General features: G+C 38.5%; 1 protein-coding gene across 1 annotated transcript in view; it reads left to right on the forward strand.

Moving 5' to 3' along the window:
• Positions 1-17,309, forward strand: part of ETFA (electron transfer flavoprotein subunit alpha) — an 84,775-nt gene that overhangs the window by 9,388 nt on the left and 58,078 nt on the right. Inside the window, exons 2-7 of the mRNA XM_010330842.3 lie at positions 6,337-6,483; positions 9,290-9,371; positions 9,475-9,557; positions 13,220-13,319; positions 14,720-14,830; positions 15,472-15,573. Of these exons, the coding sequence (XP_010329144.2) occupies positions 6,337-6,483; positions 9,290-9,371; positions 9,475-9,557; positions 13,220-13,319; positions 14,720-14,830; positions 15,472-15,573 (625 nt within the window). The remainder of the gene's footprint in view (positions 1-6,336; positions 6,484-9,289; positions 9,372-9,474; positions 9,558-13,219; positions 13,320-14,719; positions 14,831-15,471; positions 15,574-17,309) is intronic.

Genomic DNA, 17,309 nt, shown 5'->3' on the forward strand with positions numbered 1-17,309 from the left:
TGAGCCACCGTGCCTGGCAGAAAGTTTTTTTTGTTTGTTTGTTTTTTTAAATAGACTTTAGCCTGTGTGGTAGTACACACCTGTAGTCCTAGCTACTCAGGAGGCTGAGGCAGGAGGATCATTTGAGCCCAGGAGTTGGAGGCCAGCCTGGGCAACATAGCAAGACACTGTCTCTAAAAATAAAATTTTTTGAAAATAGGCTTTATTTCTTAGAGCAATTTTAGGTTCACAGTAAAATCCAGTGGAAAGTACAGAGAGTCCCCCTGGTCCACACACCTACAACCTCCTCCACTGTCAACATATAGTCCCAGAGTTGTCCATTTGTTATAATTAATGAATTTACATTGACATCAGCATTGCCCAGAGTCTATAGATTACATTAGGATTCACTCTTTATGTTGTAACCTTCTGTGGGTTTGGACAAATGTATAATGACAGGTATCTACCATTATAATATACACATCCTTAACAGCATTTGTTAGCGTTTTGGTTTTTTACCATTCTGATAAGTGTGTAGTGGTATCTCATTTTAATTGACAATTTTCTAGTGGGCATCTTGATGTCGAACATCTTTTCATAAGCTTCTTGACTATCTGTGTATCTTCTTTGGTGAGGTACATTCAGATCCTTCCCCCATGTTTAAATCAGGTTGTTCATTTCTTATGTTGAGTTTTAAGAGTTCTTTATATATTTTAGATACTGTACCTTTATCAGATATGTCTTTTTCCCAGTCTATGGCTTGTCTTTGTCTTCTCATTCTTTTGATAAAGAGGCTTTTTGTTTTTTAATTTTTTTGAGATGGAGTCTCACTCTGTTGCCCAGGCTGGAGTGCAGCAACGGATTTCAGGTCACTGCAACTTCTGCCCCCAGGGTTCAAATGATTCTTAGGCCTCAGCCTCTCGAGTAGCTGGGACTATGGCGTATGCCACCATGCCTGGCTAATTTTTGTATTTTTAGTAGAAACAGGTTTCACTCTTCTGGCCAGGCTGGTCTCGAACTCCTGATCTCAGGTGATCCACCGGCCTTGGCATCCCAAATTGCTGGGATTATAGGTGTGAGCCACCACGCCTGGCTGATGATGAGTTTTTTTTTTAAAAAGAATGTTCAGTTCACTTATTAGGCATCAACTCTGTGCTGAACAAGAGTCTAGGGTTATAGTGGTAAAAAAAATATCAGACATTGCTCCTGTACTCAATATCAAAGGGGTAAGACAAGACAACCAGGTGAATGTAGTCAGGTGTGATAATGGCTGTAATAAAGGCAATTACAGGGTGCCATGTTGGTGCTAGCAAAGCTAACTAGCCCAAGAAGGCCCAGAGAAGGCTTTTATGTACAACTAACAGTTGCTGAGGATTTAATGTATTCCAGACATCATTCCAAGAGCTTTACATTTATTAATTTAATCCTCACAACAAGTCTGAGATATTAGTATTATTATCATCATCTCCATTTTACAATCAGAGAACTGAGGTACTGAAAAGTTATGGTGGAGGTAGGATTCAAACCCAGGCAAGGTGGCTCCAAAGCCTGTACTCTTTACCACCACAACCGTACTAAGGCTTTTTGGAGGAATTGGCCTTTCAGCAGAAAACCTAAGGATGATTAATTGGAAGTTAGTTGGGCAACAGGGGAAGAGGTCCTCTAGGCAGAGGGAGCAACATGTGGGAAGCCTGGACGTCGTGAGAGAGCAGGGCAAGTTCCAATATCTGAAAATAAGGCATAAATGGAGTGAGGGGTATATGGTTCGGGAGGTAGATCAGGCCATAAAATAAACGCGTGATAAACCAACCGAAGGAGTCTAGTTTACCATAACCAGAGTGGGCAGGAAGCAATGGCAGTGTTTTAAGCGGGGAAGGATAACATGCTAGATTTGTGTCAGGGAAAGATCACCGAGAGACATGGATTGGAGGGAAGCAGAATTGGAGTTCGAGACAAGCTGGCTTGGGAGACTGTTGTGGTATTAGAGTAGAAGGATAATGACCTGCACTAGGGTATTGGCATCGATGATGGAGACAGTGAATGGATTTAGGAGTAGCTCTCTTTAGAAGGAAGAATTGTTATGACTTTAATGGTTGGTTAGATGTAAGGTTGAGAAAAAACCCAGAGGTAGTTCTCTGATCGTGGTTTGGGCAGCTTGAAGTCTGGAGAAGAAGCAGTATGGGGAAGGGGTTGGAGAAACAGCGAGAACATGAGTTAAGGTTTGAATTTGTTTGAATTTGCTGAGTTGGAAAGTGTTTGATGAGACAGGCAAGTTAAGCACTTATATATACCGATATAATGTAATTATAAGTCTAGCACTTAGGAAAGAGATTTGAACCCTATTTGTGATTTATATATATATAAAATATTTGAGTCATTTTCTATAGGGGTTAAATTAAGCTGTGGAAAGCAGAAGGGAGTAGTCAGTAACTTCAAACATTGCCGAGATAACAAGTAAGGTAAAACCTGAAAAGGGTCTGTTGGTAATTTGGGTGAGGGCAGAAACCAGATGCAAATAATTGAGGAGTGAATGAGAATGAGGAATTAGAGAAGCTAGAGTGGAATGTGGGGTTGTGGCTTTTTAGTGGGATTGCTGAGAACAGGGAGAGCCTCAATCATGTTTAAATGTTGGTGAGAAGGAACCAGGGTAAAGGGAGAAGCTGGAGACATTACTGGGAAGTGCAGATTACAGAAAGTCTCTGAGTGGATTCATGAAAGTGGAATCTGGATCCCAGACAAAGGGATCAGACCCAGGAGAAAGGACCCACAGCAGCTTCCATTGTGATAGAGCAAGGACAGGAATTGTGATAGGGCAGGGACGTGAATTTCTATGTTGAATATCAGGAAAGGAAAGCAGGTCCCCTCTGATGGCTCCAGTTGTCATTGTGAAGTAGGAGGTGAGGCTGCCTTCTAAGAGTAGGGGGCAGAATGTGTTGGTGGTTTAAGAAACATCAGGAGGCAGGCACGGTGGCTCATGCCTGTAACCCCAGCACTTTGGGAGACCAAGCTGGGAGGGTCGTTTGAGCCCAGGAGTTCAAGACCAGCCCCGGCAACATAGCAAGACCCTGTCTCTACAAAAAATGAATAAATGATTGGCTGGACATGGTGGTGTGTACCTGTGGTCCTAGCGACTTGGGAAGCTGAGATGGGAGGAACGCTTGAGCCTGGGAGGTTGAGGCTGCAGAGTGCTATGATTGTGCCACTGTACTCAGTACTGGGTAATAGAGGGAGACTTTGTTTCCAAAAAAAGAAAAAGAAGAGAAACATCAGGAGAGAATATTTGAAATCATTGCTGTGGAGGGTAAGTGCAAGTGCCAACAAGGAAGTCGTGACAGCATTGCCAGGCAGTTTTGAGGGCCCAGGTAAGGCTGGCGACTGAGAATTTATGGGTGGCATGGGCCTGCATAGTTAATTTTTATTTAAATAGCAGTGTTTGAAGAGATTGAGATTCCTTTTGAGGCAATTACCTCATTAATTATTTCAGTCTTTATCTTGAAATGTTTAAGATTTTGGCTCCTTTTCCTCCCATAACTACTGTTAAAAGAGGATCGATCCTAAAGTGTAGAGAGGCAATGGGTTATAAAATAATAAAATGAAAATTTGTTTCCTTTAAAACCTTTTCAGTAATGGACATGTACTTTTTTACTCTTTAGTCATGTTCTATACTACTCTTCTACTACAGAATTTTTAGAGCAGGAAAAGAGGTCTTTTGAGATCATATTTTTCTTTTTGACCAGTGCTATTTTTTTTTTAAGCATGAGAATGTTTGCCAAATGAACTCTTACAGGAATGACCCATGTATAAAACAGCTAAAAATGATGGTGCTTTGATGTGCAGTGGTAATTAGGAACTCAAATTCTGGAGTCAGACTACCTGGACTTAGAATAACCTGACTCTGCTTCCTACCTGTGTAGCTGCTAAGCTCCAGTTTCCTCATCTGTGAAGTCAGAGTAATACTAGAACCTCCATCATAGACGTTCTAAGAGTTTTAAATAAGATACTACATATAAAACTGCTTCGTACAGTGCCATACCAATGTTGGTTAAATTAATCTGGTTAAAGCAAAGTCGGGTAGGGAGCATTCTAGCACCTGTACATGTCTAGTTCCTACCTTATCCAGTGTGGTGGCTCCTGAGATAGCTTCCTAGAACCCTTCTATAGATACAGTTTTAAAATTTCTAATCTTGGCTGGGCATGGTGGCTCATGCCTGTAATCCCAGAACTTTGGGAGGCTGAGGCAGGCAGATCATTTGAGGTCAGGAGTTTAGGGCCAGACTGGCCAACGTGGTAAAACTCCAGTCTCTACTAAAAATACAAAAATTAGCTGGGTGTGGTAGTATATGCCTGTAGTTCCAGCTACTTGGAAGGCTGAGGCAGGAGTATTGCCCTGGAGGTGGAGGTTGCAGTGAACCAAGAGCATGCCGCTGCGCTTTAGCCTGGGTAACAGAGGGAAACTGTCTCAAAAAAAAAAAAACCCAATCTTTAATCTGATTCATCCTCCTAAATTTGCAGATGGGCTTTAGATTATAGAATAACATTTTAAAGGTTGCAGGCCAATTTCTTCTGCTCTAGGTTCCACACAACCATGCCTAGATACTGTAGCTTCTCTCTGGGTGGTATCTGAGAAATGGAATGTAAAACATTGAATTAGAAGGAAGTTTAATATTTTAAAAATTATAAAGGAGTCAATAAAATAGAGTACCTTCATAATGCATATGATGCTTAGTAAAAATAGATCAGATAGATGGTCTGAGTGAGTGGGTTCTTAAATACATTCTTTGTTGTTGTTTATGCTTATAAATCTAATTTTGATAAATCTTTAAAAAATTATATATAATCTCCAATTGGAAGTTCTAAAAGCTCAATAGTTCCTTAGGATAACTACTTAATTTATCTTACGATAGAACTATAATTTACAGCAAATATGGGCCTTCTGCCACCAAATCTTGGATTTATTCTTCAAATGGTGATGGAAATCTCATAATTTTTATTATAAATGATATGTGAAACATAATCAAAAATATGATGTCTGATATATATTGGTAATAAATAGCTTGTTACTGGCAATTCTTGTGAAATGTGATTTAAATAATAAATTATACCGCTGGGTCTTATTCCAAAATATGGTGCTCTTCCAATAAAAAAAGAAAGGGTACCACATAATTAATTCTACAGATGTATGTTGGAAAAGATGTTTGCCCTTGATTCTGGGAATACAAAATATGAGCAGGCATGGTATTTGCTTTCTAAGGACTTTCATTTCATTCCAGGAATTGTCCTGACTTCCCTTCAATTCATACCCTCCTTGTAAGTTTCCAACTCTGGGTAAACTTCATGCTGTGCTTTCTTCACTCCAACTCCACAGCTTAAGGTTATTGCTGAATTAAGCCACACAGTCATGCTATTTGATCCATAGTTCCTCTTTTTCTCATTTTTATTTTCTATTTTCCACAAGAATCGTTCCAGGATTTTCTTTTTCCTCATGCCTGTGATGCCATTCTTCATCTTCTCACGTGATAGGAACACCTGAACTTCTTTCCTTTCTTCTATTTCATGATCTGTAGCCTTCAACATTTTGGAGCTCTTCGTTATTTAAGAAGCCCTGTTCTCTTTTATAATTGTTTGTGTGTGAACAAGTCTAATTTCCTGTGAAATATTTGAGCACAGGGACCATTCTTGTTCATCTTTGTGTTTGAAATTATTCCACATGACCATGAACGAATAGTCTGAATTAGATAGGGCTGGATATTCGGTGGTTCCAAGATACTGTCTGCATGCTGCTTCTTTTGAATTCAGAAGCATATTTGAACAGTCAGAACCTGGAAAAATTGCTGTTTAGTGTCATATTTTAAAAACATATATCCATTATCAGTTATTTTGGAATTGAATGCATTTTGACTGAAGCAATAGGCATCAACTTTGGTGACTGATTTCAAACCCATTATTTCTGATTATACTGTACTTCTTAGTACAGTATGTAACCAAATGTAATTGGTAGTAGAATTTATCCAGTTCCTAGTTAGGTAGTTAATATGTTCTGTCTAAGGAATTTACATTTAGTTATATAGTAGTTTCTTATCAGATGTAGATTAGTGGGAAGGTTGTTTTGAAGTAATTAGCATTTTTCATAACAATAGAAGGCTAATTTGCGTTCTTATTTTTATTAGGTAAGAACATTAGTAGTACAGTGATAGACCCAAATTGCTAGATTTTTGCTATTGAACAAGTATTTTAGAAACAAATTTATAGAACAGTATTGTGTACAGAATAGTTTTTTTTAAAAGCGTATGTGCTTAACAAAGTAGAAAAAACCTGTGATAACATTCTTTACTTTGTTCCCCTCTTTTCTCTTTCTAGGCCTCACTGCTACGATTTCAGAGTACGCTGGTAATAGCTGAACATGCAAATGATTCCCTAGCACCCATTACTTTAAATACCATTACCGCAGCCAAACGTCTTGGAGGTGAAGTGTCCTGCTTAGTAGCTGGAACCAAATGTGACAAGGTGAGAAATTTTTCAGGTCAGCCATAGCAAATATAATCTCCATTAAGAGACAGGAAAAGATGGCAACAGAGAATTATGCTGAGGACTGTAACCCAAACTGGGCTCTAATCCTCATTAAATGGCCAGTGTCACAACCATTACCATGTGTGCAAGAGGAACTAAAAGGTTTGCTCACTAAGCATTTTATCTTTTGAAATGAGGTAGAATACTTGATTTAGTTCCGTTGGCACCATCATGTGCCATCAGGTACCAAGTAGAATGATAATATTTGAGTCCCCCTTAGAGGTTAATAGCTGATCCCTTTTTTGTGTTGATGAATATACTTGCTAATTGCTTCTAATTCCTGAAAGTGGTAAATCTGGACAAAGTATTATGGATGTTAATTTTTAATTGGTAGAAGAATTTGAATGTTAAGTGCTATTCTTTCCAAACCCTAGCTGGTACTAAAAGATGCTTTTTTGTTGTTATTGTAGAAATCAGATGATAAGAGCTTGGGACACCAACCCTCTGGAAAGGTGCTGTGCCAGTGGGCTGCAGTGTAGATGAGTGCTTCCAGTTAAGCTTACACAGCTTGAGCCACCAGTTCCCTCTCACATGGTATAGGAGTTGCTGAGTGTGTAGTTGGGGGCTTAAACTTCACAGAGGAGTAAATCTGGAGGGAGTACGTTTTGAGGATTTTATGTTTTATTAAATAATTGCTGCTGGCCGGGCATGGTGGCTCATGCCTTTAATCCCAGCACTTTGGGAGGCTGAGGTGGGTGGATCACTTGAGGTAAGGTGTTTGAGACCAGCCTGGGCAACATGGCAAAACCGTGTCTCTACTAAAAATACAAAAATTAGCCGGGCGTGGTGGTGCGTGCCTGCAGTCCCAGCTACTCAGAAGGCTGAGGCAGGAGGACCACTGGAACCTGGGTGGCAGAGGTTGCAATAAGCAGAGATCGTGCCACTGCACTCCAGCCTGCGTGACAGAATGAGACTCTGTCTCAAAAAATATATTTTGAAAAAATGCAGAGCATGTGATAATGCAAGTTCATACTGCTGGTATTGCTTCTAATTTTTTACGTTAAATTGATGTATTGAACATATTCTGGTGGGTTTATGATTAGTTATGTGGATTTCTTTACCTGATTCCTGCTAACAACTATAGAATCTTACATAGTTGATACAGCCACAATGTATGATATGTGGTGGCTAAGCTATCTTTTTATATTTATGTATTAGCCACGGTATGTGATGGCTAAACTATCTTTTTGGTTGCCCCGTTTTTGGATATATGGGAATTTTGATTTGTTGTTTGTTTTGCTGCGATTTAAAATAATTATTGTAATAATACTTTAAAAATATTTTGATGCTTTATACTACTTTGAGAAAAATCAAAATAGAAATTATCTTTGTACTCAGTTTCAATCTTAACCTGTCATGTTCTAATTTTAAAGAAAACAATCAGTACCTGTATAAAGATTGTTAATACAGTTCAGTTTTATACCATTTTATTCAGCCATTTGTCATAAACAGCAAGTTATTCTTCTGTATAATGTCAGCAGTTTTTGCCAGTAAAAACAAGATAATTTCAATGGGAAAATTCTGTCCCATTTTCTATCCCAGGTTGCTGTGCAGCTACATTGCAATTAACTGGGTTTCTCAATTGGAAATTCTCTTAAAGTTTGAGAAGCTAAATGCAGCTGCATTCACAGTGCAGGCCCCTGTGGTATGAAATGGTGTGCCGGTGAACACCTGGCTTAGCAGAGGGTTTTTGCCCTGCGTCCTTTCTTCAGTGAATGTTGTTGCAAGCTAACAGTCCACGTGAGGGTGGCAGAAGGCACAGCCTTTTAATCCTACTCATCAGTGAATCAATGAATCAGTTTGGGGTAAAAAGGAGACAGAAGATGATAATATGACTGATACGATTTTGCTAAAGCGGAAACCAGCCACGATGTAATAAAGAGACTTAAAAAGGAGAAATCTAATTACCTTCTGAATATAGAAAATCTGAGTGATCAAAAAGCTTTCTCAGAACCCCATTCTGATTCCAAAGAGGAAAAAGGAAGAATTAAAATAGCAATATTTTGCTTTGTCATAGATAAATATATGTATGTGGGCAGGAACTCAGTGTTGACAATGGGATATTACTAAGATAACTTCATTTTCACCGTTCCAAGATACTGAATTTACACTTGGACTGGACTAAAGAGAAAAGCACAATTTATAACTAAATTTGAATAAAGAGCCATGTTGATTTTGGTTTGTCAATTAGCACTTTTCTTTTTGAATGCAGGAATTTTTGTTTGAAATGCTTGGTTAGTGGGACAGTGTAAGGTCAGTCAGTAGTAAGATCAATTGGCATTAGATTTTCTTTGTTAAGGAATATATTTTAATTCTTTTTTTTGAGATGGAGTTTTGCTTTTCTGCACAGGCTGGAGTGAAGTGGCGCAATCTTGGCTCACTGCAACCTCCGCCTTCTGGGTTCAAACGATTCCCTTGCCTCAGCCTCTCGAGTAGCTGGGACTGCAGGTACCTGCCACCATGTGCAGCTAATTTTTGTATTTTTAGTAGAGATGGAGTTTCGCCATGCCAACTCCTGACCTCAGGTAATCCGCCTGCCTCAGCCTTCTGAAGTGGTAGTATTACAGGTGTGAGCCACTGTTCCTGCCTGGAATATATTTAAATTCTTAAGTGCCCCTTTTGCTAATAAGAGTAATTTTTACAGTTGGCCATTAAGATTTTATGATCTGTTAATATTTATAGTGATGGCTTTATTTGTATATTTCTGATAGATGGATAATTAGGAACTTATCTTTAATCACAGGTGGCACAAGATCTCTGTAAAGTAGCAGGCGTAGGAAAGGTTCTGGTGGCTCAGCATGATGCGTACAAAGGCCTACTTCCAGGTAAGCCTTTTCAGTGGAAAAAATATGGTGTCTAAATTCTGTTTGAATATATGAATATGAAAATATTCCAAAATGTTTTTTATCAAATGTGTTTAATTCTCAGAGGAACTGACACCATTGATTTTGGCAACTCAGAAGCAATTCAATTACACGCACATCTGTGCTGGAGCATCTGCTTTCGGAAAGGTGAGAAGATTGAGAATGTGGAATCTGATGTCACTACTTGAAAGGATTAGATTTCATTGTGCTGAAAGTGTACACCAGACTGTTTAGCCAATCTGGATTTATCTGAATTTATGTGGTAGTTTTGCTAAAATCTATTCTTTCAAGATTTTGTCGTAATTTTTTGTTTAAACTACCATTTCCAGGTTTTCAAATTGTGTTGTGGAGAAAACTCTAATTAGGCCATTATTTAAAAATTATCTGTATTTAAAAGTAATGCTGAACTCTGTTTGCATGTGAGAGAGAGAGAGAGCGAATGAGCGAGAGTCATTTGTATTAGCAGCCCATTTTAAGAGATGCTTTATTTGGGCGGCTGATGGATATCTAGAAAAACCAAATTTTATCTACGTGGGGAATCTGGAAAGGGCTGTGTGGTGGTTGAAGATATCCTTAAGGTAAAGCTGTAATCTGGGCTGGGTGTGGTAGCTCACGCCTGTAATCCCAGCACTTTGGGAGGCTGAGGCTGGTGGCTCATGAGGTCAGGAGTTCAAGACCAGCCTGGCCATGATGGTGAAACGCTGTTTCTACTAAAAATACAAAATATAGCCGGGGGTGGTGGTGGGCGCCTGTAATCCCAGCTACCTGGGAGGCTGAGGCAGAGAATTGCTTGAACCCAGGAGGCAGAGGTTGCAGTGAGCCAATGGCACCACTGCACTCCAGCCTGGGTGACAGAGTGAGACTCCTTCTCAAAAAAAATAAAATAAAATAAAAAAATAAGATGTACACAAATACATCCTTATTAGGAAGAATGCATGTAGTACAGCAGTATGCAGAGCAAGGTATCAGAGTCCTGCTTTCTTATTCCCGACTCACCCTTCCCTCTTTAGGAGTATAGCTGTTAACAATTGTACATTCTTTTAGGACTCTTTCTATGGATTTTTAAATTACAGTACATGTACAGCTATATATTTTTTACTTCTAAAATGGAATAATATGGCGTGAATTGTTTTGTGACTAGTAGCTTTTACTTAAAAGTGTGACTTGGGCAGGGTATGGTGGCTGACGCCTGTAATCCCAGCACTTTTGGAAGATTGAGCCCAGGAGTTCTCGACCAGCCTGGGCAATACAGTGAGATCTCATCTCTACAAAAAAAGAAAAAAAAAAAAGAAAAGAAAAAAAAATTAGCTGAATATGGTGGTGCATGCCTGTGGTCCCAGCTATTTGGGAGGCTGAGGTGGGAGAATTGCTTGAACCCAGAAGGTTGAGGCTGCAATGAGTTGAGAACATGCCACTGCATTCCAGCATGCACTGCAGGGTGACAGAGCAACACCCTGTCTCAAAAAAAAAAGAGTATGACTTTGGCTCATGATGTTTTCTGTCTCTTTTTTTTATGGCTGCATAAGATTTCATATTTAGCTAAGGACAGTTAACTTATTTCCAATTTTTTGCATTTATATACTTTGTGGCAAGAAAACATGCTTACGCATGCATCTGAGTACACATGGGCTGGAATTTATTTACAATAGAATTGTAGAAGTGAAATACGGAGTCAAAAGCTATGTGCTTTAAACATTTTGATACCTATTGCTTAATTGTCAACACTTGGTACTATACATTTTGACATTTTTTCCCCCAATCTGATGGGCGAAAAAATCTTTGTGGACCATTCTGTCTCTGCGCTTTGATTCTATATTGGATGATTTAAGTAATTTCATGATCCTTGAATTTCTTTCTGTGATGACGGTTCACCTAACAGATTGTTAGACCACAAAAGGGTGTCTGTCATTAGCTAGATTTTAGTACTCTGGCCATGATTGCTATGTTGTGACAGATAGGAGTTTCAAGAATAAGGGTCACATAATAGTGGCTGGTCCTGTGGCCTGTAAATGGGTTTGGAACGAGAAACGTCTATCAGAAGAAGCCATACAATTTGCTGTATGATAATCCACCACCAACTGTGGTTTTGAGATAACACTTAATTTTATACTTGTCTGCTAGAACTTAAAAATATGCCATTTTTTTGTGCACAGAAACACAATAATAGTTATTGCTTTTCCTTCCCAGATACCATGCAGGCAGCCTGTTGGATGGGATATATTTTTAATAGGATAGATATTTGTGTACCATTCACCCTTAGGACATTTAGATGGAAGACCAAATTCAGGAAAACATGCTTTTAAGCACCATGGTAAAATTTATTGAAGATACGTTAAAACAAGGGATAATGAAAATACAAAAGACATTAAATTTTGAGCAATTTAGAAAGTTATAAACTTTAAAAAGAAGCAAAGTCCGCATAACATGAAATTTGAAAGAGCATCTGTTCAGCCAAGTAACTATTCCAATAATAATTCCTGAACAGTTAAAGAAGGTGGTTCAGGAGGAGGGTTACTTACTGAAGCAAGCTTTAAATACTGACAGATCTGGTTTTTAAACCAGTTAAAGTAGGTGCTTCAGGATGGGCATGGTGGCTCATGCCTGTAATCCTGGCACTTCGGTAGGCCAAGGCAGGAGAATCAGTTGAGGCCAGATATTCTAGACCAGCCTGGACCATAAAGCAAGACCCTGTCTCTACAGAAAAAAACAAAAAACATTAAACAAACGAGCTGGGTGCCGTAGTATGTGCCTGTAGTCCTAGCTATTCAGGAGGCTGAGGCAGAATAATCTCTTGAGCCCAGGAGTTTGAGGTTACAGTGAGCTGTGATCACACCACTGCAACTTAACAGGATAAGACCCTGTTTAAAAAAAAAAAAAAGAAGAGGTAACTGAGACATGGGAGGCTGTGACTTTCCTAAGGATTCCTGCTGCTGAGGACAAAGTTAGCACATGCATCTATTTCAGTTGCTTTTTAAATATGTACTGCACAGGCTGTTCTTCAGGTTAGTAGTATTCTTTTCCTTTTTTTTTTTTATTTTTTTTTAGGCAGATTCTTGCTCTGTCACCCAGGCTGGAGTGCATTGATGTGATCTCAGCTCACTGCAACCTCTGCCTCTCAGATTCAAGTAATTTTCATTTTCATGCCTTAGCCTCCTGAGTAGCTGGGACTACAGGCATGTACCACCATGCCCGGCTAATTTACTGTGTTTTTAGTAGAGACAGTGTTTCATCATGTTGGCCAGACTGGTCTTGAACTCCTGGCCTCAAGTGATCTGCCCGCCTCAGCCTCCCAAAGTGCTTGGATTATGGGTGTGAGCCACTGTACTTGGCCTTATTTTTTTTTTAAATGCAATACCAATTTAAACAAATGGTGAAATGTCTGCTTTGAACTTTTGTATATACATTAAGTAAATATATACAAGCATAATCTCTTTCAGTATTTGAGATTTTGCCACTCTTCTAAATTTTTTATATCTTTCCTTATCTAAATTCAATAATCCACACCTGTCACACTTGGTAATTGATGTTTATTAAAGTTCATATTCCATAATTCAGCATATTGCATTAAGGTGGCTTAATACTGTAAAACTCATAAAACTCTTAATGTAGTTAGAGTAATGGTAGGCACTCAATCTCTAAGACCATTCAAAAGCCCGTGCTTGCAGTTGTATATCCAAAGGTGCACATGACTTATAAAATATTTGAATTAAAGTTTCTACAGAATATGTATTTAGAACATGTCGTTACTGATCATTTATAGTCATTCATCACTATGTATGTGCGTAACTCACTGCTTATCTTGCTTTTAGAACCTTTTGCCCAGAGTAGCGGCCAAACTTGAGGTTGCCCCAATTTCTGACATCATTGCAATCAAGTCACCTGACACATTTGTGAGAACTATTTATGCAGGTGAGTACTCAAGGAAGATAATTAATCAACATGTTTAATTTTAGTGAAAAGCATAAATTAATCTTGAAGGTAGAATTTTAAATCAAGCCATACAATTGCTTTAAGTGGACCATCTTAAAGGTTTCTGAGGAAAATTTTAGTCTAGAATTGCTGGTGGACCCTTGATATGGCATTCTCTCTGATGGATCGAAAGCACAGTGCTTTCCTGCCTGGTCATTCAGTTTGCGGAGTGATATTTTCCTAGTGGTCAATAAAAATTAGATTCAGTATTCAATATATTTTGTAAATGTCACCTGGATAAGCAAAACTTAAAAAAAAAAGTAGTATTCTCAGTCTTTGCTGCTTCTACCTCATTTCCATCTGCATTAAGAAATTCATTTCAGCCAGCTGCAGTGACTCATGCCTGTAATCCCAGCACTTTGGCAGGCTGAGGTGAGAGGATTACTTGAACTCAGGAGTTCGAGGCTGTCCTAGGCAACCTGAGAAGACCCCATCTCCAAAAAAAAAAAAAAAAATTAGCTGGGCGTGGTGGCATGTGTCCGTAGTCAGATACTTGGGAGGCTGAGGTGGGAGGATTGCTTGAGCCAGATGGTCGAGGCTATAGTGAGTTGTGATCATGCCATAGCATTCTAGCCTGGGCAACAGAGCAAGACCCTGTCTGAGGCAAAAAAAAAAAAAAAAAAAAAGATTTGCATTTCATTGTCTCTTCAGTTATTTGATGTTTTCCTAAACACAGTGCTCTCTAGTGGGGTTGGAGAAGGCAGTGAACTCTTCGTTTTTTTTTTCTGATTAAAGTCGTATATTTCAGTATAAATGGCTAATTCTCAAATCAGACTTTTCATCTTACATAATGTTTGTGGGAAACATTTTGTCAAGTTTAGGTTACTGTTACTGTGATAGCTAATCCCAGGTGTCTCAAATCCTCAAAATCTTGGCACATCCATACCTGTTCTTTATGACCCATTGTGTTTTCAAGATATTCCTCCTTTAGCTTGAATAATAGCTACATTCTTATTAGCTTGTTGTAGCTTACAGTTTTGAGTTACTGATTGTATTGTTTTGGAGAGGGAAGCTTTGTTCATACTCCTTTTAGGGGTATAGTGTGCTTTCTTAGTGTGGCTGCCTGTTGCAGTTTCCTCCTTCTAGGTGTGGTAATACTTGCCCTGCTTTTAAAGACATCCAGGGTTATACAGGTATCTATTGATATGTTTCCACTGTTAGGGTCATTGGTATGTTTCTTCACTGTTATGCTCCGCTTTTTCTTATACTTAATAGAGTTGGAAAACGACTAGTCAACAGTTGTTTCTTGCCTTGTCTGTGAAGTAAATTCCAAGCATCAAAGGAATACGAGTTTTGTTGCCTTTTGTTGTCGCTTTTTAAAAATAGATTGCATGTTTCAGGAAATGCCGTATGTACAGTGAAGTGTGATGAGAAAGTGAAAGTGTTTTCAGTCCGTGGAACATCTTTTGAAGCTGCAGCAACAAGTGGCGGTAGTGGCAGTTCAGAAAAGGGTGAGTGTTCATTCGGAGTTTTTTGGTTCTGTTTCTTATTTTTTTCATAGACTGTATAATAACAAGAGAGATGACCTCTGCTTAAATTTCTAATGCATAGTATTTTAAAGTTCAATTTAAATGATATTCCCAAGCTTGACCAAAAACAATAAATGTATATAACTTACATCTTTCTTCACATCATCTTTGGTACTAGGATAGTTGCTTTGTTAGATCAAGGAAGTAAAGAGACAGAGGATCTATTAATATTAAGCTTTTTTACTCCTGTCACTGTTTCCTATTATAATATTTGGGTGATTCAATATAACAGAAGAATGTAATAATAGTAAATGTGTAGAGGGTGTTATGCTCTAACATATACAGTGTCTTATTTAAACCTTATAGAAAGAAAGTTATTCCATGTTCAGACTCAGAGAATTAAATGTGTTCTCAAGTAATACAACTAATGTGGCAAAGGCTGGGATCTAGTTTCGTTAAGTCTTTCCGTAATCAGAGAGAATGAATTAGGAGCATAGAAAATTCACAGTAAATAACAAACTTTGATTTCATGGAATTATATACTTGTGTGTTTTTCTGAAAAATAATTATCGTCGTGGAACTTGAAATCATAATCATTGTTTTATATGTATTAATGTGTGCAGCATCAAGTACTTCACCAGTAGGAATATCAGAGTGGCTTGACCAGAAATTAACGAAAAGTGATAGACCAGAGCTAACAGGTGCCAAAGTGGTGGTATCTGGTGGTAAGTGGAATATTAATCTTAAAATATGTAAAGTTAAAATACTTTTTTTGTTTTTTTGTTTTTTTAGTATTAGAGGTACATAGATCTTTTTCAAATATAAGAAATTGGGAAGTTTCAGGTATTGTTTCCATTTAACCAGTTAGGAAAATGAAGTTATGAGCATAATACACAGTTTGGGTTTCTGTTGCACACCTAGTCACTGGCACCAGGGGGAGCATGGTATAAATCTCATCTCCATAGCTTTGCCACTTGGTATCATCTTGTTGATGGACTTCTGTGTATTCTGCAGAGTATGGTTGGCTTCTGAATTGTAGACAGAACTGGTTGGAATTTCAGGACTATCTTGTGTACAGTTCCTCCCTCTGCTCCACTTGGAAAGATTTCCAGAGTTACCCGTGTCTTCGTGTATAACTCTGAGATGTTTCTTAACATCTAATATCAAACTGTTAATATTGCATAGGACATGCTTATTTTTGTATATCATGCTCCTTGTCTTTAAAAACAATGGTTTTTTATGGCCCACTGACTGACTTTGAAAGCATAAGGACTGCTATGCTCTTTAAATCCTTGCAAATTAAACATCCCACAAAATAATTAAGCTTTCAGACAATCTTCTATTAAAAGTGGCACTGAGACAAAATAATACTTTGAAATGATGCATCTGACTTGGTTTTTTTTTTTGAGACGAAGTTTTTCCCTTGTCGCCCAGGCTGGAGTGCAATGGCATAATCTTGGCTGACCGCAACCTCCACCTCCCAAGTTCAAGTGATTCTCCTGCCTCAGCCTCCTGAGTAGTTGGGATTACAGGCGTGCGCCACAATGCCCCACAATGCCCAGCGCCTGTAATCCCAGCACTTTGGGAGGCTAAGACAAGTGGATCACCTGAGGTTAGGAGTTCCACCAGCCTGGCCAACAAGTGAAACCCCATCTCTACTAAAAATACAGAAAATTAGCTGGGCATGGTGGTAGGTACGTATAATCCCAGCTACTCAGGAGGCTCAGGCAGGAGAATCACTTGAACCTGGGAGGTGGAGGTTGCAGTGAACCGCCATTGCACTCTAGCCTGGGTGACAAGAGAAAACTTTGTCTCAAAAAAAAAAAAAAACGAAGTCAGATATATCATTTCAAAATATTAAATTATTTTTTCTCAGTGCCACTTGGAATAGAAAGCTGTCTGAAAGCTTAATTATTTTGTTGGATGTTTAATTTGCAAGGATTTTAAAAGCATGGCAGTCTTTATATTTTCAAATTCAGTCAGTGGGCCATAAATAAATAAATAAAACAATAAAAATAATTTAGTATTTTTAGTAGAGGTGGGGTTTTTCCATGTTGGTCAGGCTGGTCTTGAACTTCTGACTTCAGGTGATCTGCCTGCCTCGGCCTCCCAAAGTGCTGGGATTACAGACATGAGCCATGGCTCCTGGCCCTGAATTGTTTATTCATTTATTTATTCAAGAAATGTATATTGGTTATCTCTTCTATGACAGACTTATTGCCAAATGCTGGAGAAGCAGAGATGAAAAGGCAGAATGTTCTTCCTCTCAAGTGGTTAAAAATCCTTGATATGGATCCCATTCAAATAACTTTATTCAGTCATTCAGAGAAATTTATTGAGCATCTATTATATGTAGAGGTTTGTTAAATATTGCAGATATGGCAGTTACCAAGATAGATATAGATCCTGAAATTAAAGAGTTTTTATTCTAGTGGGAAAAAAACTCCTGTTAATTACACAG

Source organism: Saimiri boliviensis, chromosome 2 (assembly GCF_048565385.1).
Source record: "Saimiri boliviensis isolate mSaiBol1 chromosome 2, mSaiBol1.pri, whole genome shotgun sequence".
Lineage (NCBI taxonomy): Eukaryota > Metazoa > Chordata > Mammalia > Primates > Cebidae > Saimiri > Saimiri boliviensis.